Source organism: Macrobrachium nipponense, chromosome 13 (assembly GCF_015104395.2).
Source record: "Macrobrachium nipponense isolate FS-2020 chromosome 13, ASM1510439v2, whole genome shotgun sequence".
Classification (NCBI taxonomy): domain Eukaryota; kingdom Metazoa; phylum Arthropoda; class Malacostraca; order Decapoda; family Palaemonidae; genus Macrobrachium; species Macrobrachium nipponense.
In genome coordinates this window covers 38,813,738-38,830,908 of record NC_087206.1, presented here as the reverse complement: position 1 = coordinate 38,830,908, position 17,171 = coordinate 38,813,738, and the positions used below count along the sequence as shown (strand labels likewise).

At 36.7% G+C, this 17,171-nt stretch overlaps 1 protein-coding gene across 16 annotated transcripts in view; it reads left to right on the top strand.

Annotated features, from left to right (window-relative positions):
• LOC135225753 (zinc finger and BTB domain-containing protein 24-like) overlaps window positions 1–17,171 on the top strand; it is a 526,510-nt gene that overhangs the window by 378,081 nt on the left and 131,258 nt on the right. Inside the window, exon 6 of one of the 16 annotated variants that reach the window (XM_064265182.1) lies at window positions 16,901–17,171. This exon is cut by the window's right edge and continues 2 nt beyond it. The exons of 9 other annotated variants lie outside the window; for them this stretch is intronic. In XM_064265182.1, coding sequence (XP_064121252.1) covers window positions 16,901–17,158 — 258 coding nt within the window. In that variant the 3' untranslated portion in view covers window positions 17,159–17,171. Of the gene's footprint in view, window positions 1–134; window positions 587–4,969; window positions 5,243–6,726; window positions 7,349–10,494; window positions 10,762–11,278; window positions 11,676–14,737; window positions 15,180–16,900 lie in introns of those variants that run through there. 6 more of the 16 variants (XM_064265185.1, XM_064265181.1, XM_064265187.1 and 3 more) reach the window with 6 other exon arrangements.

Here is a 17,171-nt window from a genome sequence, read left to right as displayed (position 1 = left end):
ACATGGTATTGATAAGGATTTTAAATATCTGTGGAAAGTTCAATGTATGGCTGAACTGTGAGTTATACTAATTTTAAATGATCGTGAAAGGTCATGAGATAAGGTTTCACTGAATCAATTGCCATCTCCTACAGGTGTGGCCGGATAATGCGAAAACAAGGACCGCCGAAAATGAGGTGGACTGGCTTCTTCAGACATCCCAGAAAAGAGATATGTATTCTTGTTCTCGCTGTCCTTATAGTTGTCGCAACCGCTATAATTTCAAGAAGCATTATCGCACCCATACTGGGGAGAAGCCTTTCTCGTGTTCCCTCTGTAACTATACATCCAATGATAAGTCAAATTTGGTACGTCATGTTCGTTTGGTCCACAAAGATAGTACATCAGAGTTTTCGTGTCCTTACTGCCCTTACATAACAAATTCGAAAGATTCGTTTACATTGCATTTTGTCAGTCACAAATAAAGTGGAACTGAATAAGGGCAGTGTTATACAGTATAGACAAATGAATGGAAAGCTGCAGTTTTTGTGGTGACAGTGTTAACTTCGACTGCTTTTTGCTGATATAAATTCTCATTTAGAATGAAGCGTTGTTTTATTTATATTACCTTCTGATACTACCTTATGAGCTGTTCGTGTAGTTTTTTTAAGAACTTTTGTATATCTTTTCAGTTCATGAAGGACAATTGATTTTATTTTCATGGCAAAGTTGAGCTATTCTGTTTTGAAATGTTAATTTCTTGTAGCATTTATTAAAAAAGAATTTATGGAAGGACAAGAAAAAGTCTTCAAGCCATAATCGTCTTACGAGCATTTTCCTCTTATTTTACGAGGCTTTTATTGACAGCGACAAGTTCTTTTCTAATTGTTGTTTTTTTGTAACCAAACTTGTTCTGGCTTACGCTCCACAAGGTCTTGCATCCTTGTGGTGGTTTATGCTCCAGAAGGTTTGTCACCTTTGTGGCTTGATAGCTGCTAGAAACATGGCTGTTAGTCTTGAAAACAAAATGGCAGAATATTTGATGAGTTGGGAACTTGCTCCGAGTCTTCTTAAAAAATGAGAGTGGATTAGTAAGTGTAGTAGGCTATGGGTTGTGAATATTTTAACATAATTTTAGCACACCTTCCCACAGTGATTTAGCAAAAATGCATTTAATAAAAGTATGTAACAAATTTGGTTTTACCGGTAGTATCTCTTAGCACTCTGCAGAATATCATGTCTTGCCAGCTACGGTCATTGTTCCGTATTGCTTGAGCTTTTCAGGTTTGTGTCTGCTCCTTGTCCACAGTGTGTCACTGTGCCTGTTCTGGTGTTATGATTTTCGTGCTATCCCATGCCACAGATCATTTGTTCTTTTCAATGTAACCTTTTGGACAAAAGTAAGTAGACTGTGATTTTGGTTGTTGTGTTTATCTCCTTAAACAGCTGCAGTATTAGCCGGGACAGGAAAGTAAAGTAATGGATGCTTTTTCAGATAACATTGTTTTCATAGTTCAGAAAGGGCAAAGTTGATCGCAAATCAGGCTTGGACTTAAAAATGGGTTGCCGATATTTAAACTAGTACTCTAAAGCCTTCCTAAGGTGACCTTGATTGTGACGTGCCTCTAGTACCCTGTCATTCTCCAGTCTGTTATTACCAGTTTATTTTTTCATACTGTTTTGCCAGGAAGGGGAAGAGTGAGCTTAATATCTTCCTGAAAGTAATATATACAAGTCAGTAATTCATTGCTAGGAATGAAATAATGAAATTGACAATTTTTGATCAGTATTTTTCATAGCTAACAAAAGTGACAATTTTTCAATTAATTTGTAATTTTCATATCTAACAAACCTACGGTCTTAAGATAAGGATAAATCTTCTAGCGCCACATGGAAACCGATAAAAAACATATAAATCTAGTTTGCGCCAGAAGATTGATTCTCACGTTAAGGCCTGGTTTGTTCCGCATATGAACAAGTGTGGTTATGTGGAGATTACCCACTCTTTGTCTGCCCCACAATGATATGATAACATTGAACCTAGAACTGAAATGGAGTGAGCAGTCGCACTAAAAGTCATGTCAAAGTGTAGACTGCCGTTCATCAGCACTGTTGTGATGGATCAAACAAGTGAATACAGACTAGTTAAAATTTTCACCACTGATTTGGTACACTTTGAGGTAGTGCACAATTTCCTTTGTCTTAAAAATGATGCCACCTCGGCATTTCTTATGCCTTTTCGTAAGCAGCCATTTTCTGCAGATTTGGGTGACTAGCAATTCCTATGATTCCGTGGAAGGAAGAGGAAGCGCTGGCACCAGTAGCATCAGTCATGCTTACCCGCCTGGGAGGGGAAGACGCAAGTAGCACCGCTGCCCTCCCTCATTGCAGCTGCGTCACGTCATACCGTTCTCACTTTTGAGAGCATTACCGGGCGCATACTGGAGAGAAGCCAATCACATGTCCGCATTGTTCTTACAAGACTATATAGTATCGGTTCTAATCTGAAGACATTTGCGGAGGCACATGAAATAAAATGAACCACGTGGTTCCTTATTAGTTGAAATTTATGAATGTTAGATGTGATTTTATCTCCAAGTAAACATTTCAGAAAACATTCCATGATCTTATTTTAAAGCTACTGTAAGTGTGAACGAAATACTAGAATGAAACGATTGCATAATACTTACATCTAAAATCTGTCTATGGATTGCAACATAGAGGGTCTAGAAAACAGAATGCGCTTAGATACTGATTTCAAGAAATACGCTCCATCCAAAAGCTTCAAATCCTCAGATGATTCATTATTCTCTTTCCTTTTTTTGGGGGTGTGGCTGTCATTTGTGCAATATCAACTAATACACCTTGTTGGTGTACTAGTTGATATTGGTCTTTCCTCTTGTGAACAACACATTATTTATATAATATATTATATAATATATGTGTGTGTGTGTGTGTCATAAATATTAAGTCACAAATATCGTTTAATACAGAATTCCTTATACCGTGGGTGGGCCAGAAGTACTTATCAATTAAAATTCCTCTCGGATGTAAGTGATTCCCAAGACATATTGAATTTAGTATTAAAAGATTTTTGATATCATATATGTATATTTGTTTATATATAGGTACACATTTGCGTATATATATATGATATATATATATATATATATATATATATATATATATTATATCTATATATATATATATCTATATATATATATATATTATATATATATATATATAGTGTATATATATGTATATATGTATATATGTATATTATATATATATATATACTATATAATATATATATATATATATATATATATAGTGTGTGTGTGTGTGTGTGTGTATAAATGAAAACGTGTTTCGCAAAAGTTTCCGACTCACAAGGATGAGTAGAAATATATATATATATATATATATATATATATATATATATATATATATATATATATTGTGTGGTGTGTGTGTGTGTGTGTGTGGGTATATATATATATATATATATATATATATATATATATATATATATATATTTATATATATATATATATATATATTGTGTGTATTATTTATCTAAACGTGTCTGTTCTTGTTTGTGTACAAATCGAATCATCTGTAACCCCGTATAATTTCTTGAAATTACTTTTCTACGTATTTTGTAAAACAAGACACCACAAGGCAATTCATAATTTGGTTTTATATCAAAACTTATCGTCAGGAGGAGAACAGGGTTCCTTGAGGATCCCGCAGACGTAGCAGAATTGGTATTTTAAATGATTTTTTGGGAAAATGTACATTTTTGTCTCATCTCCAGATGTTTGACCTAAATTTGCTCTGATTCAGTGACAGTTAGGGTAATCAAGGTTTTCCATAAAATATAAAGATAAAACCTGTTTCCTTTCAACCTTTATTTAGCAAATAATTTTGATGTAATGACGCACATTCCTATTCTTTTCAGTATTAACGCCGTATGAAATCGCCAGCTACTTTTATGTGACGCTTTCACAATGAAGTAGAAAATAAATGGGTTGAATAGAGGAAGGAAAGTCACAAATTTGCCTGGCTGAAACATTATGGCTTCCTTGCTGTTTGCTTTTATAGTAGATTCACATCAACCGTGCATTTGATGTCTAGGCCCGTCCCATACGACGCTCCTTTTTGGCTGTTAATAAGCCAATCACAGGGCTGGAAACTCTCAGTCTCTCGAGAGAGTTCACATGGGCAGGAGTACGTCAATCTCTCGAGAGAGTTCACATGGGCAGGATGTACGTTCCATCTCTCCTAAGGGATACGTTTGAAAGGCATATCCCTCAGGAGCGGTGGAACATACATCCTGCCCATGTGAACTTTCTCGAGAGAGACAGAGTTTTCAGCCCTGTGATTGGCTTATCAACAGCCAATTAGGAGCGTCGTAAGGGACTGGCCTAGACATCAGATGCACGGTTGATGTGAATCTACTGTAGCCGTTTTCTATGAGGCGGGACCTGACCTCTTTCAAGTCTCCTTTGCATCTTGCAGCGGCTGGTCTGGCGGTAGATGATGGTTCCATGAATATCATTACCCTTTTACGGGATCTCAAATACTTGCGTGCCTTTTGAGATTCCCTTTTCGAATGCATGCGTTTTATTAGTATATATATATTTGGGTATAAATAAGTATTAATGCACGGTAGGCCGTTTGCTCTCTCTAGATTATCATAAGAACATATTATGAAGCTACTAATTAAAACGCTGTGTGTAAAATGAGCAAGTTTCTATTACTTTGCAGTACAACATGGCGTTGGTTTGGATATGGGAGATATATTCGGAATGATATACACTTAACGGATTTAGTGGTCTTGTTGTCATTTTTGAACTTCAAGAGCTTGTAGCATTCATTAGAGAAGTGTCACGTCCCAGTGCTTTTAGCAAATCTTTAAATGTAGTAACTGACTGGTCAATAGTTTAGATGAGAACAACTGACTGAGAGAAGGAACCATTTTCTGCAGGTTTGGTTGAACAATAGCAATCCTTCGTCGGGAGGAGGAGGGATTCTGGAAGCCAGTAGCACCAGTCATTCCTATCCATCTGAGAGGAGACCCAAGACGCACCAGTGCCCTCACTGCAACTACGTCACGATGTATCGCACTCACTTTTTAGACCATTACCGGACGCATACGGGAGAGAAACCGTTCACATGTCCGTACTGTCCATATAAAACTAGTGTTAATTCTAATTTGAAAAAGCATCTTCGGAGACATGTGTAGTGAAGAGATGAGAACTGGCTTTCGTAGTCAGTGTGATGAAACAACTCGTTACTGCTGGAAGCCAGATGTTGACTTTGAATATAATCGTTTCTAACTATTTGAGGAGGACCCGTTTTCAGTGAAATATAAGCAGCTGAAGTGGAATTGAAATAAGGAATTTCTGTTGTAGAGTTATTCCCTGGTTAAAAACTACTGGTGTTAAAAACAGATTTCTTTCAGTTCGAACCTTGCACATTCGTAAATATGTAAGAACATGTAACGTTTGAAGTAGTTTCTGTTATTTTTGACTTGTTCCTTTTTGTTTCTGTCTCTGGCTTTATCTTCTTCGCCCTTGTTTACTTTTGGAGGGCCTTCTACTTCCTCATTTGCTCCATCCGGCAGCCCCCAATTTTTTTCAGCCAACTTTTACAGTTTACTGGAATTCCTTGTTCTTTCTTATTGTAATTGTTTTTTGAAAAGATAAGCTTTTCGATGTCTTAAATGTCTTTCGAGTTTTCACACCTCATCGTCTCGGGTCAGCTGACTGAATACTCTGACTACCGTGTATTCAGGTTTCCCAATATTCATTTCTCCTTCTTTATCGCAATGTGGGCGCCAAAACACTTATTATATTTGTTATTTCCAAGTATTTCCTATGAAGGTTACATATTTTGGTGATAAAGTTGCTTTCACTGTAGTGTTTGCGCCTCTGTATTTTTTATTTGATTGCATATTTCAATACCAATATTTTTGGCTTCCCTTTGTTTTTCTTATCCTTATTCATTCGCTCGCATCCAGTGTTATCTCATTGAGGTTGAATTTCTTGTCCTTCATCTACCTCTTTATGACCTTCATTACACTCCCTGATTAGTTCATCATAAATTTTCTAGTGTTACAGAAAACCAAGCAGAACTAACCTTTTAAAGTATTATCCTAAGCTCATTTACATCTACATGAGGAAGGGCATTAAGCACAGCTAAGACATCAGATTCATCTGATCGTCCATTGAATAGTTAGGTGATTTTGTATGTATTAATGTTTACAATTAACTTTGCCGCAAACTGTCGAAAATGAGATACATACTTTTGTGAGGCTGAATATCCGCAAAAACGAGTGAGGTGTTGCCAGAATTGTGTCATTTTTAATGTTCTCAAGTGTTCTTTCCTTTTGGCCCTGGAGTGTATAATGTCAGTCTTATTAAGGTTCATTTAAGTTTGAATAACTGATCAAACAAATCAGTTCAGTTCTGTCGGGAGGGTTTGACGTGTCATTCTGAATGATTTGCATTGTATGAGGGATGTCATGTGTACGTGTAGATATCTGATTTATAACAAGTCCCTGTCTCCAATTTGTTATCAGCTGAGAGGTGCCTTTATTCCTGTGTACTGCAAAGTACTACAGGATGAGATCCAATTTTAACATTTCTTGAAATTTATTTGATAGTGAATGTCAAACATGCAGATTTCACCCGAGCAGTATATAGAGTACCGCAGACTAAACGAAAGAACCATTTTCTGCAGGTCTGGATGGTCAATTCGGCTGACATGGCCGAAAGAAGGCGGACAGGTACGGCCGAAGCCAGTCAGGGAGTGCAAGGTCACCATCCCTCCAACCACAAACCTCCGAAGGTACATCACTGTCCTCTTTGCTCCTACGTGACCATGTATCGGTCTCACTTTGTCGACCACTACCGAACTCACACGGGTGAAAAACCTTTCTCGTGTTCCTACTGTGATTACAGAACTGGTGTGAAGTCTCATTTGAAAAGACACATCCGCAGACATGTAGAATATCAATATCGGAAATGAATATTTAATTTTGGCAACTGCACGTGCTTATGCCACGTCTTATATCAGTGTTATTTCAGTGTGATTTTTTTTAAACTGAGATACTTATGGTATTTTGCGACCTGTAAGTGACCTGACCGGTGAAGGTGCTGTAAACGACTTGAGATCATTGGCATAGTTTTTGAAATATTTGGACTATCTAGAAAAAATAGGTCCACATACAGAAGTGTTTATGTATCAAGGAACCACCTCTATTTGCATAAACCTCAATTTATGACTGATACGAAACCTTCCTCTCGCCGTCATTTAAAAAAAGTGAGCCCGAGTTTCTTTCTTTCGATTCACTGGTTCCTTAGTGTTTTTTTTTATGCCTTACTTACTGCCCTCTCTTATTTTTTCTTATTAAATCGTTTAATTTCTCTGCATTGGATTTCTTCCATTGAACTATCCAAACTGTATATTGTGGCTTGTAGTCCATTGAGTCGGCTGGAAGAAAGTTGTAATGCAGTCGTCTGCCAGAGAAAATAACAGCGATATAGACCTCTATAAATATATATTTGATTCGGTGCAGATTGTTTAAAAGCTGTGTACTGAGTTTTGAAATAAATGATTAATTTTTCACTTAGTTTTATTCCCCGTTGTTGAGGGAAAAAATTCTTTGCCGTTCATATATAAAACTTATAATGACTGTTTTCATCTGAGAAAAGAGGTCTGATTTATAGTTTGAATTACATGAAACAAGTACTGTATTTGTCATGCCATTGTTAAAGAAGAAGTATAGTGTTGATTTTGTTCAATTAATTTTCTGTAATATAGATTAACTGCATCAGAAAGGTTAAGAACTAAAGCCAAGAATTTAGTCCTTTTATTATATTCCATGAGATGCCAATAGTTGTCCTGTTTCAATGGAAGTGTTTCCTTTTCCGAGTGCAGTCACAGATCATCATCTCTCTAATCCCCTTCAGTGTTCCTTATAAAAACAAGTAAAAAATGCGCCGAAGTTTCTTCGGCGCAATCGAGTTTTCTGTACATCGCATAATTAAGGCTACCGAAAATAGACCTATCTTTCGGTGGTCTCGGTATAATGCTGTATGAGCCGCGGCTCATGAAACTTTAATCACGACCCGGTGGTGGCCTTGTTTCTATCGTTGCTAGACGCACGATTTATGGTTAGCTTCAACCTTCATAAGAAAAAACTGAGACTAGAGGGCTGCAATTTGGTATGTTTGATGATTGGAAGGTGGATGATCAACACACCAATTTAGCCCTCTAGCCTCAGTGGATTTTAAGATCTGAGGGCGGACAGAAAAAAATACGAACGGACAGACAAAGCCGGAACAATAGTTGTCTTTTCAGAAAACTAATAAAAGCCTTCCACGGCTTGTGGATTGTTGTCATTTCCTCTTTAATGTATGCATTGCTAGAACTGAAACCTAATAAAGAAGACTAGGGATATAGCAGACCTATACCTTCCACAGATGCCGACTGCCTGTGCAAGAAACAAATGAAGTTCATAGAGTTTTCTCCCACTTTTTACGCAAAATAACTGTGGCAATCTCTACACATGTGCTCTTCGTCATTTTTTCCGGAGAACAATGTTTTTATGCGTCAGACCGGGTTAAGTTCAATTCTCTTAATTTGCTTACATCAGGTTTATTGACCGGGTAAAGTCCTGTTTTATGAAAAGAAATCTGAAAGAAAGTTAGAATAAAATGAAAAATGCACCATTATGAGTGAAAATTCTTTCTACCTTTGTGCATTCATTTTCGTATCAGGGAATGGTCAATTTCATTCAATGAGACAAATTACAAGGCATTGTACGTAGGTGATATAAAAACCAAATTACAAGGCATTGTACGTAGGTGATATAAAAACCAAAGACTACTGATAACATTTTAGTAAAAATATTTACATAAGTTTTGCAAGATATGCATGCTTATATGATAGCTTTTTTTGTGATTTTCATTTTTTAGTATTGCTACTACAACAAATCGGATAGGAAAATGAGTATGTGGACAGGTCCTCCAAGTCCGAAGCCCCTAGCAAAATTTTTATACTCCTAAACTAAGCAATTTTTCAAAGTCATTGTTATATACGAAATTAAAGTAGATTAAATGACCTTTCTAATGATATATAATAATGTATTGTATACTTTGTGGTATTAGTATAGTACCTATGATTCGACATATGTTGATGTTAAAACATTGAAAATGCATGTTTCCCGAATTGTGTTTTTCAACCTTTCTGTAGGCATTTTCTAAAAATAGCTTCGCTGCACTATTAATATATAACATTGTCTCTATAAATTGTCTGTATAATGGTGTGTAATAATGTATATTTTACTCAATTTGTGAAGGTGGTATACTGCGCGCTTTTGAAAATGTTCCCAATGAAGTTTCATTAGTGCGCTACTTTCATGGTTTGTAATCTAAGACTTCGCTGCCGTCAAAATGACAGTTATCTTATTCATATAAATTGTTATTTCTGGCGCGGAAAACTTTTTGATTTATTTCGTATATCGAACTTGAAAGTGGCACACTTGTGGAACTCCATTGGGAACATTTTCAAAACCGTGCATTATCACCTTCGCTAATTGAGAAAAATATACATTATTATACAATTATACAGAAATTTATTGATACGATGTTATATATTAATTGTGCAGCGAATCTGTTTTTTAATAATGTTTCAGGGTTTTAACATTTAACTTTTGTCGAGTCATAGGCGCTATACTAATACCACAAACTGTTCAGGAAGTTCCCTGAAAAGGGTTGGGATATGATGCGAAATTTTAAAAGGAAGATTCTTAAACTTTATATTGTTTTTTTCTTCTTTTTTTAAGTCATATTTAGTTTTTTATGGCGTCAGTAACCTGGATGTTGCGACGCCAGTTTTAATGACACCAGATTAATCAATGTGGTCATTGATTTCAACAAGAAATTAATGTTTTTGTTTTGCCTGCTTGTAACCTCCTTCATTTTTTTAGTAGGTTTTATTTTCCAGTCTATTTTGTTAGTGTATTGCAACACTGAAACTCATGGTGATCATAAAAGAGGGTTGATTCCCCATTGAAGACGTGATGCGTATTGGTAATGTTGGTCAAAACAAAAACAAATATAAAATTCACAAGGAAAATCTCATCATCAGGTCCAACATGTTTTAACCTAAAAATAACCACCATTTGACACGATTATTTGTCTAGATTAGTGAGGCCATTGCATTTTGTCAAACTGTGAAATGTTTGGTTTCAACTTTCTGCTTCAGCCGCATAAAATACGATATCCTGCCAAGCTGCAGTTATGGTTTGTATTCTCAATTCATCGCTCTCGAAAAATATGCTCCTTTTACTACCTTGTTTAATTGTGAGTCCTTGTCAAGTGCGACGGATATTGCGGTTGCTGCTGAGTCATGTACTACTTTACTTAGTGCTTACAAATGACTTGTTTATAGTTCGTAGGTAATCAGTGACCCTCTTCATTGATTGGCTGCACTGTTTTGCAGGTGTGGCCGGATAATGCCAGTGCAAGTGCCTTTGATGGAGCGTCAGCATTGAGTGTCGCTTCATTAGGTGCCAACCGAAAGGTTCATCGGTGTCCCTATTGTAGTTATAAGAGCGACAAACGCTCCAATTTCCTGGAGCATTTCCGAACGCACACGGGAGAGAAACCTTACGCCTGCACCGTCTGCTGCTACAGAACGGGTGTGCGAGGGAATCTGAACAGACATTTTCGACTGCATTTTAAAAATACCTGAGCCTCAGTTTCCGAAGAGTGGAGCGTCGTTTCATAACTGTTCTACGGTCGGAAAATAGCTTCCATAGATGTGATGTTATCCTGAATGTTAATGGGGCTTCATCATGCTTCCCTAACATGCAATTCTGTAGGTCGGATCAGCTTCATCTCTTCTTGTACATTTGTGTTCTTACAAAGCTTTGCGTGTGCGTTCTTTTTCTTGTATCAGAAATTTATCATTAAACGAGAATATTAAGATGTTGTTTTATTATTTTGTAATCGGTCAATGGACTTAATTATTTGGTTTCTAGTAAACGAGGATTTTTTTTCGGTGGACTTTGTGTATTGTATCGACACGGTTTGTATGCAAAATCTATATCGTGAGTGTATCACAGACTGTAAGATTAGGAGTTTATGCCGATGTAATCTGTCCTGCGTGTCAACAGTGCTACTCAAAATGACGCAAATGCTTCATATCTGTGATTGCTTTTTTGGCGCTTTCATTCCAGGGCTCTTGTGCGATGTTTGACTGAACTGGTTAACATTTCCCACAGGTTTGGTCGGATAATGTTAGCCATAAAGTAGCCGGGGAGCGCGGAGTAATGGAAGGAGGTCAGATATTCCCACCCAACAGAAAGCATCCGAAATTGCACCGGTGTCCCTTGTGTAACTATGCCAGCGGTAACAGAAGCCATCTCGTGGAACACTACCGAACGCACACAGGAGAGAAGCCCTTTGCTTGTTCACACTGTAACTATAAAACCGGCGTCAGGGGGAATCTAGTCAAGCATTTCCGTGTACACATGAAGGGGTTGTAGACTGGCTTTGTTTCTTTTTCAAACAACACTTCTTTTCATTGTGAGTCTGTTAAAAACATTTGCAGTGAAAAATACAAAGTTGGATCCAAAACTATAACAGTGATATTTTTTATAACAGTTTTCGTAGCACATCGCTCAGCCTTCTTATATAATGATTTCTCAGTTTTTGATGTTCACGTTAGTAGTGATCTACAGTACTAAAACCTAACGTTTTATTCCCTTTTGTTATAAGAACCACTTGTGTTGGTCAGGATTTCAAAATGACTGCCGACTAAAATGTTCTTAAGGAATAACAAAGCTTTTGAGTTGCAGTGTTTTAATCATCCTTTCACATTGAAACTAAGCAAGAACACTGTATTTTGTGGTTACTATTTTTCTGATTTGTATTTATTTATTTAAGTATTTGAGTGTTCTCGAATTAATGACCACACAGTATTAATATACCGTTACTGTATTTTATTTTCATGTTTTCAGAAGTAAATAACACTTTTATTATTTGCTGGGTGTTTCGTAGACAACAGTATATTTTAGCTATACCTACTAGAAATTTCCAGGTCAGTTTTCTAGCTAGATATTTCTATAATTTTATCAGTGAAATTTATTTGTAACCGTAGTCGTAGCGTCACACGCATCATGAAATATCCATTGCAGTGTTTTCTCAAGAAAGTTTTTACTGATTTTCTTGGGAAAAGTTGAACAATACAGAGGTAAATGTGATGATGTTCACGACTTATTACCACAAGGTATTGAATTTTTGTGGCACATTTTACTATGGATGCTTTACAAAAGTGGGAGTTTCTATGATTTGTTTTCATATGTCATTTCGGTAAATTAACTGAAAAGCAGATATAGGTATATCTCTCTGTCAACACGTGGATTTTTTTATATAGCCTCATAACTCGATGGTTTTCAGTGATTGGGATGTTGAGGTGGTTTTAGAAATCCAACTATTTTCACGGCCCCTGTTATACTTTCGTAGGAAATAGGTGTACAAATATGAGTGTGTGGCATCAAAGTGTTAACGTCACGTTTTTATCTATGTTTCTGATATTTTATTATTTTGTAGTTTTACGTTCACCTTGCAGTGAAAATTCTGCATCTGAAGAGTCTGGAGCTTTGCTTAAGAAACTGATGCAAGTGATGGAGCTGTTACTGAATGGCAATTTAATCGGAATGGAAAAAAGCAGCATTTGCAGTTTGTAGGACAAACAGATTTGTATTTCATAAGTGCATCGTGTATAAGTACTAATTTAGCAGAATTTTTGGAAATTAGTTTGACTCATGCTGTTCAGATTAATTAGTCATTTTATTAATTTTTTGACTTTTTTGTAGAATATGTAGTACTGCTCTGAATCTGTATCATCATTGCATCCACAGACGGGAGTGGAAACTGTATTTTTTCTTGCGTCATTCAAATGCTACAGTTTGTATGACCCAGCGGTAATTAATATTGTTTGTGTAATGTTAGGGTGTTTTACAATTGTTTTGCTGATTCCATGAACTCTTCAAAGTGGCATTTTGCAGGTAAGTTCGTTTCCAGTTCAATATCACTGATGTTAGGACGATGGGTAGGATTCATGAATGCACGTGACACATGCTATGTCAACTGCGAGAGGATTTTTGCTATCGCTTCTTGGCCTGCTACAAATTTTGGCTCACTGAAATGCTTCATCTTTCTGTTCTAATATTTCGGGACCTGATCTTACTCTGGCTGCCTTAGATAATTACACTTTCTAACCCAATGCCTGTAACTAATGGTACACTTATATGAAGTAATACCACCTCAGTTGGGAGCACACTGTCTGCAAACAGTGTAGTACATCTAGATAATCAGGGCCATCAAACAAACGGGGAGGCAGTCCTTTCCTGACTCGTTACCAGTTGTCATATAATGAACGAATATTTTTGTCAAAATGCGTTGCATATCTGATAAAGGACATAGCCACTCTTGAAATGTGTTAAAATGATACATAGCACCAGTTTACTTACTTTACACATTCAACACTTTTTAATATTTTTGTTCTTAGAAATCTGAGCAGTGCTAACCAACCTTACTTTGTGGAAGAACTTAATAACAAATTCTTTTACGCTGACTTCGTTGTTTTTGACTCTGACATTGTGCCATATTTATATGATCTTGCCGGCACCTCTGTCTGAGTGGAAGTATCGTTTCCGTCAATAATATGTGTCTGTCTATACCAGATATCACCCGTACTTTCTCTGGTTTATTTTTTGCAACTTACAGGTATCTAAGTGTTCTCAGAAGAAATGTTGAGATACACCAGTGTTGCCTACCAGTGGGAAAATTTATGTTCCATGAGCGTACTAACCCAGGAACCCGTCTTTTTTTCTGTTAAAAATGCCACTAGATTAAAACTCGACTGAGGTATATTTGCAGATTTTGGAGTACTGCCATGGGCAGCACATTTCTGTAAACATCTTCAGCTCCTCATTAGGCAAGAAATGTTATGTACAAGGTGCCTTTAGAAGTCTATAGGGAGAAGTTCCATGACTAGTAGTTTCTGTACTGATTCATCTAATTTTTGTTCACGTATGCTAAGCATTACTGTTATGCCTACAATTAATGTGACAGTTTTTCAGCGAGAATGATCTTCGCCTGACTATTTAAAACAAATTTATGAAATGCACTGGTAAAGAGGAAAAGGAGGAATTCCTAGCCGTAACAAACCTTTTAGATAGAAAAATATTCTAGAGTAGAAACAAGGCAGGTTATGCTCAGGTTGTAACGATCTACTTCAACATAGGAATATTTGTTTTATAATTAATTGACATGTTGTATGTGTCCCAGTTGGTGATGGATATGTGTCTGAGATACTGTGCAGTATTCAAAAAGAATATTGAGTGTTGCATAAGGTCACTATTAAACAAGGTTTTTTTTTTTTTTTTTTTTAGCCCTTAGAACTACGCCAAAAATATGATTGAACAGGGTGCATATTGAAAGTTTCTTACACAATACCGATGCACAAAATTTTGAGAAAAATGATTGACGTCCAAATTGTGTAAACTAAGTTATTCATCTGACACCACCCGTAGTAAGCTGACAGCCAATGTGTTTTAAGCCAGAATATTATAGGTTTTTGTCATATTTATTCTTGTGCTGCTGATTTTTGCAGTAGTAAAGGTGAAGTTCTTGTTCAGTAGATATTAAATTGTCGTATATCTGGTTTCCAACAGGTATGGCAGGGTAACCCACTTCAGCGAGGTGCAGAGCGGCAAACCCTCACTCCCAGTGAGAGCCTTTCGGGAAAGAGAGTGAAACCTCACTGGTGTCCTTACTGTGGTTACAGAAGCACAAAACCCTCGCACATTACAAGACACGTCCGGATTCACACCGGAGAGAAACCTTTCAGTTGTCCTTACTGCTCTCATAAAACTAGCGATAAAGATAACATGAAGCGTCACCTCCTCTTCAAGCACCTCCAGTAAGCGCAAAGCTGCTATGCGAGGCTGGATGGTATTTCTTTGTAGTGAATTTCCGTGGCACTTGTCTTTTGCACTAACTACTGCAGCTGATTTTGTGAACTATCAGGATGATCATAGTATCTAAAGATTGTCTGAAACCAGCTTATTTTATCTAGAAACTGATGTTTTCATCCTTTGCTGTCAGGAGCATCAGCTCGTTGAAAATCAGGATTGTAACTGCAATCTAATAAAATTACGACAGGTGATAAGCTTTTTATTACGTATACTTTGATATATGATATATTTTAAGTGGTTTTGTAAACCCCAGAATCTCAATCTTTGTCCGATTTATATTTTTGGATTGAGATCTTGTTACGTATGTGCTGCTTATTTTTAGTTACTGTTAAGTTCTGTCGATTTTTCATAAATTACTGTATGAAGAATGAGAGGATTTGTTTTCTGCAGTTTTTAAATTCAGCGCCCACTCAATTTTGCTTCTACCAGGAATGGCTTTTGGAAAGTAATATTTCCGCGTAAAAGAAGCATCCGAAATTGCACATGGTTCTAAAGTTCTTTTAGAAACTGACGTTTCCCCCAAATGCTTAGTTGTTACTAAAAACCTTTGCAGTGATCAAAACTACAACATCCAGAACTAGAACGCTCGATATATTCCATTTCAGTTTTAGTAGGACAACAGCGTTCCGTTGTTTTATGATATTAAATGTTCTTGAGTATTGAAAACGCCAATGGTTGCACTATTACATTTTTAGATATTTATGTTACTTAGCTTCCCTATATCATATTACCATTCAATTATAGAATGAAACAAAATGCGTTATGTGGTTGATAAAGGAGCTTTTCATTTGTTGTTAAGTATTGAAATGGTAACTCTAGTGTATACGCTCGAGACTACCATCTTGTCCTTCGGTGCTCTTAAAGTTTTATGTTCTAGATCCTTGGTAATGCTAACCTGTGTCTGCTGTTGATGAATGAAGTCCTCTTTCACAGACTTCGTTGCTTTGTAGTCTGTTTGGGATTGTGCTGCCTTTATGATGATGAGAATGTGCCCCAAGAGCACATAAGTGATCTCACCGCCATTGAAGGAATGATAATTCAGAGCTTACGTGTTGCCACAGGGAAACGCATTTGGTAAGAATGCATTGGCCTTATTACTTCCTATGTTTACTTATTCATTCTTGTCACTTTCTGCCAACAAATATCCAAAGTAAAAAGTTCGCAGCTGGTAATATTTTCTCATTTTGGCGTATCTTGCACAGGCAAGATTCATCTACTTCTTTGAAAGTCTTCAACTCCCCAGTAACAAGAAATGATATCCTATTTCTTCTAGGTGATTGTAAAAGTGTATTTTCTGGAAGAAATCCTGGATAAGGCTTCATTGCTGGGAGTCAGTTTCCACTTGCCCTACACAGCAGGATTTCTAGTTTTAACTTTTAAGACTTTTGCTTTTGCGTTTCGAATGTTTTTCATCTGTACATTGTCCAGCGCATAACACCCGAATTTTTTGCTCTCAAGTATCAGCAGTTAACGTGAAATGTTTTTAGTCAGATTGCTCCTGGTATGGCTTATTTTTACTAAGATTATTTAGAATTTAGAGGTAAATAGGAATTGGAGTGATTCGTTAATGTAATCTTAGAGCCAAAAATGCTTTATCGCGAGAGAAGTATAGCAGTTGCTTTTATGATCTGCTCAAGTAATGAACTACTACAACAGAGAATATACTTACATATTGATAAACAGATAGGTTACATTTATCAATTATGTTAGTTGTGTTTGAAAGCAGAAAACAACTGTGTAATGATGCCAGATTTACGTAGGTTTCTGTCTTGTCGAGTCAGGTATTATTGACTTGGCTGTTGTGAAGTTTATATTCAAAGTAATATTAATCTATCATAAACCGTATTTGGCTTTCAACAGGTATGGCAAGGCAGACCACGTTACGAAGCTGCAGCCTCACAAGTTCCAAGTCCAAGTGAAAGATATTCCTTGAATGGAAAGATGGGGAAACCTCGTCAGTGCCCTTTCTGCGACTACAAAAGCGCCATTTCCTCGCACGTTACGAGACACATTCGGATTCACACGGGAGAAAAACCTTTCAACTGCCCATATTGCTCACACAAAACTAACGATAAGGATAATATGAAGCGCCACCTGGTCGTCAAGCATCTTCAGTGAGCTCAGGATTGTG